Below are 12265 nucleotides of genomic sequence, written 5' to 3'. Positions count from 1 at the left end.
ATAAACAGGGCATATTATGCATTTTTAGCATAATGTAGATATTTAGATGTATTTCCATTATTGGTTATTACGTCCTTTTTGGCAATGTTATGTTTGCTTTGTAAGTGTTACAAATTTATTTCCTGAAAGCCCCAAAAGAAAATAGTTGTTGTGATTCATTTTATGTAGGAGGAAAATGTCCTTCTTAAAATCCAACCTCGCGAATATTTGATTTTCATTTTGATAGTTAATTTCCCTATACTGTAGGAAGCTTTCTGCTTCCTAGACCCCAAAAGATGGGGGCACTTAACAAACGTTCTCTAATTCACTAAAAGATCCTATTTTTTCTATTCCTGAACAAAACAGTCAAAATACATTTGTTTCATCAATATGGTTAGCAACAGCTGTTATGCAAAAAAGGGCATCAGAGGCTCCTGAATTGAATAGAATTATGTGATTTGTATTTTGTAAATATTTTTATTTTAGATGTAGGACTTCAAGGAATTCCAGTCTGATAAGGGAATAGTGTTGTCTGTATTATTGGAGCCTGGAGACTGGATTATCTAGTTTTATTTTCTTTATTTTTGTCATGACTTTAGGAATAATTCAGAGCCAAATACTTATTTTCATACAAGGGGCCATTTTCATCCATAACATATATTTGTAGACATGACAGAGGAAGTGATAACAATCTCAATTTTTAATACCAAGGGCTTAAAAAATGATGTGACCTTGCATAGAATGTTTAGCTTCTATTTGAAGTATCTGTGTCACATATTGCGTGTGCTAGACATGTTATATGATGGTGAATTCTCATTTATAAAGAACTTAAGATATATGCTTCAGGGAAATTATGACTGATTAGAAGTGTTAGGTGCAAAGCTAATACTGACAGTAGTGATAGGTTTAAAAGTGATGAGAGCCATGTTTTTTTCAGCATTTGTGTAAAGTTATACTTTTTTCTACCATGGGCAATCTCTCTCTGTTTACCAGAGAAATCAGTAGTGAAAGAGCTGTTTCTGTCCAAATGTAGTTACAGATAATACTTTGGTATCAGTGCTCAAGTATGCTTATTAGTTGAAGAAAATACTCGAGGACAGCACAAATTGTCTTTGCTGAAGGACACTAGAAACCAAGTAAATTACTTCAGTCGTTTTTGCTTTGGCATTCTGTCATCTGAAAGCTTTTGAGTAATCATTGATGTACTTGCCAATTACTAAATTTAAATCAGTATATGGAAAACAGGGCCGGGTGGGAGGAATGGGAGAGGGGCAAGAAGTCTTTATTTTTCTCTGAACCTCTTGTTTTGCAGTTTCTGTTGAGAGCACCTCTTTGATGGTCTCTGAAGCTGTTGATATCCCAGACTGTAGCTACTCCTCTGAAGATCTTTGTTCGCTGGAAGTTCAAGGATCTCTCCATTCTGCAGATCTTTCTCCGTACTGTACAACCCCCAAAGGGGCTACAGACCAGAGCTCCAGCACTCTGGATTACAGCACCCGCTGCAGGTTCCACAGAACTCACTCAGAGGGTTTTCCTGATGAGGATGACAGTTCCCACAGCCAAACCTCTACAGACAGGTCTCAAGGACAGGAAAAGCACCGTGCCCACGGCAGGTCCTTGGACTGTTCCTCAGAGAATTTCAGCCCCTCAGAAAGAGGACTGCAGAGTTCTGCTCAAGAAAGCAATGCCGTGCCACCTTTGAAGCAAAAGAAAATCTGCTGTGTGGACTTTAGCCAGCCTCCTGTCCCTTCCCAGACCTCTCCCTGTTTTGGGCCTGCAAATACTTCATCATACACGAGTGGCCACGAGAGTGCTGTCCAGCAGCATCATATTACAAAATACCGAATTTCAAATATAGTCCGATCAACTAGTGACCCTGTATCATGTTCGTCTTCTACAGAAGGTAGGTGTAGTACCACAAGGCTGATGGAGCATGGAATGAATGAGTGGCATGTGATTTATGCAGTAACTGGTGCTGCTGGAAATTATATGAAACTTTCCAATGAGGGTTGACTTATGTGTGAAGGCTTTAGTTCCATGCGCATTTTCTAGATTTAAAATTTTTAAGAAGAATGGAAATGGGAAAAGTGAAAGAGTGAAATTATTTTTGGCTTTTCTAAATTGTACCGGCCTTTCTGCACTGCTCAGAAAACGATGTCTTGAGTAGATGCATCCACCTCTCTATTACTGTTATACTGAGAAGCTGAACTAAGAAGTTGAATGGTAGCTGGTGTCTATTTAGGAAACAATTAACTGAGCTGTCATGCTTGCAATACAGCAGGTTGTGTTTCCTGAAGGTGACACTGACATTGACAGTATTGGTGCATGTCAGAGGCAGTCAAGAGTGTGACTCTGTAGTGGCAAGTTGGAGTGTACGGTGAAAAGTTTTAAGGGACAAAGAAATGAAAGATGAGGCACATGACAAGATGATAAATTAAAAGAGAAGCTTGTGACTGTTGTGGATAAGTATCTTCTATGACTCTCCTTTTAGACAAGTAGGGGAGAGGAGACCTTAGCTGAACAGTGTATCTTCATAAATATCTGCTTGTTAGTGGAAAAAAAATGTTTGATTTAGTAGATTAAATAATAGTGGGAATGTAGAACTGTCTAAACCTTTTGAAAAGTGCACATTTTACAAAAGGAGGTAAGCTGTTTAGAGAAGTTCAAAGGGATAACCCGGAGAAGCCATTTGAAAGTAAAGCTTAAAGGCTTTGTAAGATGTCATAGATCGCGCTGTTACAGATGTGTTCACTGGGCTTTCTAAGGGAGCTAGAGGAAGAATCATGTGACTAGCTCAAAACAAAAGTAGACAAAATGCTGAAAATAACTGGTTTCATTTAGGAAGATGATGGTTCTATTGTGGTTCTACTGTTGGTTCTATTACACTTTTTGCATCATTATTCTGTTTCTGTGAATTTCAGAGACCTCATACATAGCTCAATAATTGAATGTCTTTTACCTTTAGAAATCTAGCCTCAGCATCCTGTCCAGGAAAAGTGAATCTTTAATCTAGAAGTCTGCATTTATTTTATGAAATTTACTCTGCTAGGATATACGTGCTATGAAGCTGCTGTGCAGACAGTAAGTAGGAATTTCTGAATCCTTTCTACTGTGCCAAAGACAAGAAGAACAGCCCTTTCTCTTCTGGATCACGCTCTGCAAGTTTTCAATATTGTGCTCCATATGCTCTTTGAGTACTGTTTAAGAGAGAGATTACTGTAGGCAGCCATAGCTACTGTTCTAGCTGACTGCTGGGACACCTGGTAGAACAGATGCTCTGCCTTCATTTGTAACATGTCCTAAATACATCCATCATCTTTTCTGGAGAAGTGGCATTCTGGGAATTATTTTGACTAATTTCCAAGTTCTTAGCCCTACATGAGTTGAGGGACGGGGGTTGAACGTTACTGAGATGTAACTGGGCTTAGCAAAGATTGTAATAAAGGAGCAGAGATGGTTCTCGAGATACTGAGACACACACAGCAGAGGGGGGAGCAAGAGAGGTAACTCTGAGGGAATGTGTTTGTGCTGACCTAGTTTGCCATTCTTTTGCTGCCTACAGAAGACTCTTTAAAATGAAATCTTTAAGGGAAGCAGTTGAGTCTAGATGTGCATATTTCTTTCATTTATATGTTTGGCAAACTGCAGTTTGCAAAATTTTTACTCTGCGAAGGTTTTCACAACTTCACATCACTTCTCCTTCCTCTACTTTTTGAGAACTTTGGAAATCATACATAGGTTAGAAGCAGCAGAATTCTAATAACATGTACCGGCTGTTTGTAGCAGCCTTGAAGCTTATTTTTCCTAAGCTGTGACACACAGCTGAAGTTCTTTATAGTCTTTATAACTTTAAAAAGGTATTTGATCTAGATTTTTCATGACTGGTTATTGGTATTCACTGCAGAATTTTAAAATGCATCCAGAGAGTTGAACAGTATGCAAAGACAAAGGGAACCAACTGAGCTCCATCAGCTAACCAGCCCAGAAGAAAAATGTCTGGGTTTTTTTCAGTAACATACACTTATTTTTTAAAATCATCCTGGAGGAGAAGAACTGGTCAAATAGACTGACCATATGAAAGAGAGAGCTGTAACTATGTGTTGTTAATAGTAGTAACTCATGTAAGAGACATACTGTGGATTTTGGAGAACTGCGGGGTGGGGGAGCTTCAGGCATGTTCACAAACGGGAAAATACAGGGGTCAGATTGGTAAGTGGGGTTTGGTTTTGCCTTAGGACTCGGTCTTTCTACTTTAAGAAAAATTATTAATTTATCTTCTGATTAACCTCCCTATACAAGTCAGCATGAAGAGATTTAGAAGTGCAACCTTGAAATTTACTGCATAGTTTTGTTAAATGGGTCTTGAATATTACTCTGATTGCACTGCACATGGTTTGGAACATAAATTATTTGACACAGGGATGTTACACATGTGCAACAGCGTAGTGACACAACAGCAATGAGATCTGATAAATTAGTAATCTGGAAATTTTAACACTGGCATAAAACTCTGGGCTTTTAGGTCAATAAAAAATTCATGTGCTTCAAGCACATCTTGACATGATGGGGTCTTTATGGTATGTATAGTCAATAATTCTCCCATTAATCCTTTAATGCTGAAAGTGAGCTTGCTTATTTGTTTTGAAATATCTGTCATTCCTAGTAGAGAAATTATAGATGAAAGTTTAGTTTAATAGGTACCTTTATAGTCACTGTGTAGTCCCTGGACAATGTAAGTATGGTGGGGTCACATACAGTCTCTGTAAGAAATAGTTCCCTCTTAAAAAAAATTACACAGAAATGAGTAGTTTGCACCTTTTTCTGTCTTTTCCCTATAAAGTTTATCATAGCAAAGGAGGCCAAAATCAACTTCTAGCACTGATGTTTGTTAAAATAAACTTAATCAAATATGATAGACTATGTGGCTATATCAGTTAAGTGCCTGAGTGATTATTGTAGTGTCTGTGTTCCAGATAATTCAGGATAATATCTAGTGGTGTAGTTTTGACTGTGCTGTGAGTACATTAAGCAGTGTAATAATGGATGGGAAGACAGAACCTCTGAAGTGTCTCCTCTAAATAAGCATGCTGTGATTCATGTGTTGCATAATAAAGCAAACTAAAGACAGAATAGAAGCTGCCTCTCTTAATTTCTTACAGATTTTCTATGTTTGTAGCATCTTACATTTGTTTTCCTTCATTTAAGTATTCACTCTACCAGAGGGGATTATACCAGCTTTTCATCATAAACTTTCCCTGAAGATATGGAAGAAAACCTCTTCTAATCTACCTAGAAGTTCAAAACAGTTTTCAGTCTTGGAAACAGATGTAAACAGCCTTAGCATAAATGTGAGGATTTATTCCATCTTGACTGTCACAAGCTTGAAATCAAAAAGACTGCAGGGGTAATTACTGTATAGTGTGATCTCATCATCATTGATCCTTGTGCTGGCATCCCAGAAACTTTGTCATTAGAAGGCAACTATGTCCAGAGCTGTCTGTAGATGCTCTGTAACCACTTAGTATTGATTGGATCATCAGGAACCATAGTGGTCACTACCCATTAATTTAATCAGTGGTGGATAGCATTTGTTCTGCAAAGAATGAGAATTATTTTAAAAGGAGGTAGAAATATTGAATAAAATGCTGGTTTTGGAGAAATAAGAGGGATTCATCTTTCGTGTTTTTCATATTTTCTAAAAGAAACTCTGTCTGCCAAGGAAATAATAGGAAGGTCTGAGGTCTGCCCCTAGCAGGGAGCCTTCCATAGCTTCAGCGCTGAGGCCTGAAATATTTAGGATTTGATAGCTGTGTAACAGAGAGGAAACCATCAAGCAGCAACTATATCTATTTGGATTTATTTAACAGCTTATAGGACATTTCTGTGTATAGTAGCTCTCTTTATGAATGAACATCCTGAAAGTAGTATTTCTTCTGAGTAGTTTCATTCTGTAGAAGGGATAATAAAAGATTCCAATGTATTTTTCCTTGCTTTGGGGAGAGGATAGCAGGGGTTGATTGTGTTCTTTCTGTCTCTCTGTCTTTGGTTAAAGGTGATAATTGTGCCTGGACTCCTATATGTAGCCAGCGTCAAGATGCAGGATTATCTCCAGCTACATTAGAAACAGGTGAGGATCAGTTTTCTAAAGCAGGATCTTTTGTTTTAAAAATAATTACAAGCTTCTGATACACAAGCTCTGGAAAATTTGGGGCAGAAAAATCACTAACAGTGTACATATATGATGTATGGTGCTGACGGAACCAGCCTTTGAGTGAAAATAAATGTTGCGAATTAAGTCCTCTATTTTAGTTCAGCATTTTTGCTTTCTCTGTATTTCTTACTAATCTCTCTTGTATTATTCGCTGCTTATAATTTCCGAGGCCTAGAAATAAGGGGAACTTTATCCTTAAAGTTGGGGAGGGGCTAGGCCTAAAACATTACAAGTTACACGTGTAACACTGAGTAGCTGGTGTTTCCCCTTTATCATTAATGTCAGCTGAAGTCCCTGAAAGTAGAGGCAACAAAAACATCTGTCATACTTGAAGTACTTTAATTACCCACCCACTCATCCTAAATGCAGTCCTTCTTGATCATGGGAAAGAGTCTTACTCTTGACCCCTAGTTAAAATTACCCATTTTGCAGTGTTTCCTTGATTGCATGGTTTTGTTATTCTTCAGACAAAATAGACATTTTATGAGAAAGTAAAAACTTCTGTGACGATATTTGTTTTGCCTTTTTTCTTTTTTTTTTCTTTTCTTTTTTTTAACTATTACTTTAAAGATATTCTTCCCCCCCTTTTTTAGTTCCTGGTTCTGGTTCTCGTATGGCTGCCTCCGCTTGTCAGCATTCTTTGAGCAGTTTCCTACCAGCTGGAAAACAGAGGGATACAAGGAAAATTGATCTACACCTAAAGCCAAAGGCTTTGCACACAGTCTCAAAAGAGCGGCCACACTCTTTAGTGGACCTTAAGGCCTATAAAGACACAAAAATTTTAGTGGCAAAATTTTTGGAACATTCAAACTGTAATCTCCCTCCAGAGGTACGTCACGTAGTGAACAGCATACGATCAGTAATAAAATCTGATGAGAGACACATGGAAGAAGCCATCTTCAGTGCCAATATTATAGACCAGGTAGGCCAATTATGTTCTAAAGATTTGTTCAACCATGATAGACAAATACCTTATTTAAATGTTTTTAAAGTATTAAGTACTTCAGACAATTCCTACAAAAGTTCTTTTATAGTAACATGGCTGTAGTAAGAAATAAGCTTATATTTGTTGGGCATCAATGCATTTTACACTGAAGCACTCATAAATGCATTGAAAATTTTCAGCTGGACCTACTAATATCGTAGGAAATCTATAGGGAACTGATTTACACACTAATAATCATCCTCTCTTATTTACAATGTCTTTCTGCACCTGTGATTGTTCCACACATCAATTTGTGTTTACATATGGAGATAGACAGAACTGACTTGGATCTGTTGGTTTTTTCAGGCAACTGTATTTGTACAGCATAAGCTATTAGCTGAAAAGAATGGGTAGATATACAAGCAGGGCCACGATCTATCGAAACAGAACAGTGCAGTTACCCTTACTCCTGGCCAGAAGAATGATAATGACCCTTGCTATTTTTAAGAAAAAGAATTGAGAAATTGTGCTTTTGCAAATGAAGGAATAATGCATCTTCTCACCTTGAGTGAGAATAAAACAGACACAAGGCTTGGAAGGAATCCTATAAAACAAGGGAATGAGTAGTGGCAGCAACTTTTATTATCTAATGCATGTTTAACAATATGTCTTTTTTGCAGGAAGAAAGGTGACGAATCACCTCTTGCTAGTATTGTTACCAGAATGACAGCTATAGAAGTGAAGTTCCTTTTATGTTGTCAGATGTGAAAAGCAGAATGCTCTTAGCACTGACGAACCGCATTCAGGTTGCCTGTAGGGTTTCCACAGAGCTGGACAGACAATTAAGGATAGAGGGTAGGGGACTGTTTGCCCCCCCTTCTGAGATACTGCAATTTCTATGGCATTAGTCTGCTGATCCCTAAGTGAGGGAGACTGGCTAAGTATTAAAATAGGACGTAATAACACTTAAACAGCATGTGAGATAGTTTGATGTGGAGCAGGAAACATAAGGCATTTAGTAAACCTTGCCGTAAGATTGTTTTTGCTACCTATGAAGTAGAACAAAGAAGTAGCACCGTATCGGTTACCATTTAATAAACCTTGCTGTAAGATTGGTTTTGCTACCTGTGAAGTAGAACAAAGAAGTAGCACCGTATCAGTTACCTCCGTAGTCACATGGGTAGAAAAGCAATACTATCATGATGTACTCAATAGGGTGTCAGTATGGAATGAAATTCTAACGTTTTTATTGCTTTATAAAATTTATAGGTCATTAAATCCTCAAGGTTAGAAAGTTGAAAACAATTTTCTTTAAATGAAAAAACCATAGTTACTCACAAAGCAAAACAGTATTAAAAAAAATACGAGTATTTATGTAGCTCATAAGACCAGAAACCAACGGCGCAATTTTTATCCTGTGTGGATTTCTTAGATCCAGGGAGACATACGGTTTTTTCACAGTAAAGAAATAATTTTAGTAGTTATTTTTCTGAGACAAAACCCATTATTAATTAGTGAAAGTCCAGGGCATCCCAGCAATCTACTTAAAGAAGTCACAGAATGTTTGGTAAAATAGTTGTATAATTCAGATTTGTGAAGTAGCTTGACAGTTCTATTAACACCAAAGTGGTTGTTTACCAGGCTTGCAAGGTTTTAGTTCTCTTCCACCCTCGGCAAAGCCAGTGAAGCATCTCTTTCTCCTAAAAGAGACAGATGAGTTTAATTTGCTCCAAACTTGTATTTGCCAATTGTAAGGCAGAGCTGCTGCCTTTTCCACAGGTTTCCTTTTCATTCTTACAGAAAGAAACCAATACTTGTTTGCACTATTGCTGATTCAACACCGCAGTACAGATATGAGGCCTGATGCCTTTCAAGCCTGACCGTGCCTTCCAGTAGCCACTACTCAGCCCTGACCAGTTGTAAGAGCAGGAGAAGCGGGAGGGTCTCTGGATGGCTGCATAAACACCATCTCCTCTGGGAGAGTTCCATCATTAGATAAATGAAATAATATTCAGGGACTGAACCTTTTAAATGAAAACATTTCTTACCCTTTTTTTCCCCATTTTTTCCTTCTCCATTCCTGCCCTTTTAAACAGGTAATTACAAGTTCCCAGCAGAATGTGAATACCTCTAGAAAGCGATTTCAAGAAGATCTTCATCTTCAGAGCTGTGGTGCTCTGAGCTCTCCAGTTGCCTTCTTACGTAGGTCCCATATCACTCGCAGTTTAGAGCGGGACAGGCCTCACAGTTTAATTGGAGTTTGCCGGGAGACCATCCTTTGATAATATTCGCAGGTATGTGATTCCAGCAAAGAGAATTAAGGAAGAAACCAGGACTGGGAGAAATACAAATAGTGGATGACTTAAAAAGGAAAAAGTGTCTTCCTTTGGAATTCCACTTTTTTCCAACAGCAGGAGGAGAACACCTGTTTTTCTGAATGTAAATTTCAGCCCTGATTTTTGCAAAATTTTAACTGATTTATTAGTAAAGTCTTAACAAATGTTTTCCCAACCAGAAATGCGTTTATTTCACTGTATTTATAGAAATGCTTCTGATGCTGCCTAGCATTTCTTGAAAACCATTGCAAAACCGCCAGAGACCGGCTGTACAACTTAAAAGTTGTATTTATTTAATGTACCTCGAAGTGTTTTAACTATGATCAGTGTTTTAATAAAAAGTATTTCTGGACTTTGCTTTTTCAACAACTGATTTGGATAGAAATGTAAAGGTGATTCATACGCACATACAGTGCTGCTTCTAATCCATTTTTCCAGTGTCTTTCATGCCAGGCTAACTGATCTGTCCTATTTAAAACTGCTCCCCCCACTCCCTCCCAATATGTTGCCCTTTTAGATTATGGTGACGGCTGCAGTGTGGTTTATTTTTGCTTTGTTCTGAATGCTCATGAGTTTATTATTAATGGAGTAGCATGTGTTATTGAAAGGTGACATTTAAGTACTCTGAGAGTTGTGACCAAAAGATGCATTAGGGAAGAAGTCTTTGAAGTTTTGCATTTCCCCAAAAAGCACACTTCACAAACTTTTTACAAATGCCAACTGATAGGAAGTTAGAGGAATTTTCATCTAGCAGAGCCTTGAACATTTTTTCAAAAAGAACTGTTACTCCAATCAGTAGTTTTGACAATTGTATACTAAAACATGTCCTTGTGGTTCTGCTGTATTTATGACTTATTTAACATTGATCTTAAAAAAAAAAAAAAAAATAATCAAAAAGTAAGTATCATTGACACTGATTTGATTACCAGCATAAACACAGGTCTGCCAGCAACGTCTTCCAGTGCAAGCTTCATCCTGGCTCTCTCAGAGGAAATTGGAAAGGCCTTAAACAAAAGGTTCTCATAAAGAACCTACCACAGGTTGACGTTTCAGGGTTTTAATTTTTTTGCAGCAGTGCTTGTCAGTAGCGTTAGTTTCCATTTGAGGTTTAATCATATACTGGTTTCATTTGTGTCACTCTGAGCTGGGCAGACATCCTGTGGAAAGGTCACAAAGGAATGTAGCTGAAGATGGGTAGTTGAAGTTTTACAGAATCATCCATTTTAATGTATTTTAATTATAGCATGCTTCTGTACTGATGTGAAGTTACAGTGACATCCAGTGGCAACAAGGTATGCTAATTGAAAGCATCTACTCTCAAGATAGTAATGATACACAAATTCCTAATTCAAGAGATTAATTCCTTTTTAAAAAAATAATCTGTGACCTTTGCAACTGCACTTAGATGAAGAATTAAATGATCTTCTACTTGGATTTTTTTTTTATTACGTAAACTTACACAACAAACAAGATAAGCAAGCTTCCTTTATTATTTCAGATTTATTAGTGATAGTAGGTTAATTCTTTCCTAAGGTCAGTTGCATGCAACACACTACTCCTTGAAGTACAGTCATCTAAAGCTCTTTAGTTACTGCATGGTAAGGCTTCTTAAGTCACAGTGTATTTTCTTCAAGGCATTGGCCAAAAAAAAAAAATCTAGACGAAAAGTTACACCAATTAACATTTATCTCATAAGGAATACAACTTTACTACTAGGTTTTTTATCTACACACATTCTAATACTGGTGATGGTGCTAGGTTATTTGTCAAAACAATTTACATTCAGAACACATTGCCTTAGGAATAAGAATACTTTATAAAAGACAGAAACAGGTAAGCATGGCTTTCCCATTTTGAGCTAATATAAACAAAAAGGTAATATGCAAAAATTAAAGGAAAAAAACCCCAGCCCAACACATACATTACACAACCTGTGCAATAAGTTATCCATGAAATAACTCTGTTAAATGATAAAAATCACAAGCATTAAAAATAAATATGTATCTAAATAAATATTTTGATTTTAATCTTGTGGCAATTATTCTTTATTTAGCATATGAAACACTTGTTACATGTTTATGTTCACACCTTGCCAAACAGGTTACACTTGTCATAACAATACCAAGTACTACAGTGGTTTTCTTTACATCAGAATCTAAAAGTTTTAACTGCACACATTCCTTTCCACTGAAATACCATCTATTCGGCACCAGTTTTAAAATTATGCAAAGCCATCAGTATTGGACCACTTTATGGGACTGGGATTTTTTTTTTAACTGGAAGCAGCCGTAACTTTCTCCAATTGCTTCTCTCTGCCATTTCCTGCAGTCTCATTCATCAAATATTCACATTCACCGTGTTATCAAACAAGACAGACATACATACATCACTCCACATAAAGGTTACAAATAAATATGTTTTAAGTTCTATGAGAAAAGAGTTTAGAAGATGTTGCAAAATACTTAAATGTTTTACAAAGATTTTTGTCAGTGATTATTGTCCTTGACCATCCTTCTCATCACTTTTTCGCAAAGAAATAAAAAGGAAGGAGAGAAAAGGCAGAGACACCTGTCTGTTCCTTGGTTCGGAGTCCTCAGGTCAGCTTCAAAGCCTTTCGTTCGTACAAAATACAAAATTTTCTTCAGCTATGTGGGCTTCAGCTTTGATGGAATCATTTAGTTACTTTGCTGCAAGGGAGAGTCGCATGCTAGATGTATAGGGGTGTCTCTTGCCCAGTTAGAAGCCTGAACATGGCAGCTGGCATAGTCTTCATGTGAATCTGTCAATTGATTTACACAGAAATTAAGAGAATTG

General features: G+C 37.2%; 2 protein-coding genes across 12 annotated transcripts in view; one reads left to right on the top strand and one right to left on the bottom strand.

The window, feature by feature from the left end:
• The window catches only part of FAM189A1 (family with sequence similarity 189 member A1), a 180077-nt gene that overhangs the window by 153179 nt on the left and 14633 nt on the right, over positions 1-12265 (top strand). For 5 of the 8 annotated variants that reach the window (XR_003923596.2, XR_003923595.2, XR_003923594.2 and 2 more), the window contains exons 10-13: positions 1292-1882; positions 6032-6106; positions 6784-7112; positions 9212-9409. Coding sequence is in view for 4 of the 8 variants with exons in the window: in XM_030015729.2 (XP_029871589.1) it covers positions 1292-1882; positions 6032-6106; positions 6784-7112; positions 9212-9397 (1181 nt within the window). In the remaining 4 variants the exon portion in view is untranslated. Of the gene's footprint in view, positions 1-1291; positions 1883-6031; positions 6107-6783; positions 7113-9211; positions 11479-12265 lie in introns of those variants that run through there. The other 3 variants (XM_030015730.2, XM_030015728.2, XM_030015732.2) reach the window with 1 other exon arrangement.
• Positions 10650-12265, bottom strand: part of APBA2 (amyloid beta precursor protein binding family A member 2) — a 110972-nt gene continuing 109356 nt past the window's right edge. For all 4 annotated transcript variants that reach the window (XM_030015724.2, XM_030015727.2, XM_030015725.2 and 1 more), the window contains one exon: positions 10650-12230. In XM_030015724.2, the coding sequence (XP_029871584.1) occupies positions 12159-12230 (72 nt within the window). In that variant the 3' untranslated portion in view covers positions 10650-12158. The remainder of the gene's footprint in view (positions 12231-12265) is intronic.

This window comes from Aquila chrysaetos, chromosome 5 (genome assembly GCF_900496995.4).
Source record: "Aquila chrysaetos chrysaetos chromosome 5, bAquChr1.4, whole genome shotgun sequence".
Classification (NCBI taxonomy): Eukaryota; Metazoa; Chordata; class Aves; order Accipitriformes; family Accipitridae; genus Aquila; species Aquila chrysaetos.
The sequence above is the reverse complement of the archived record's forward strand: the minus strand, read 5'-3'. Positions and strand labels throughout refer to the sequence as shown.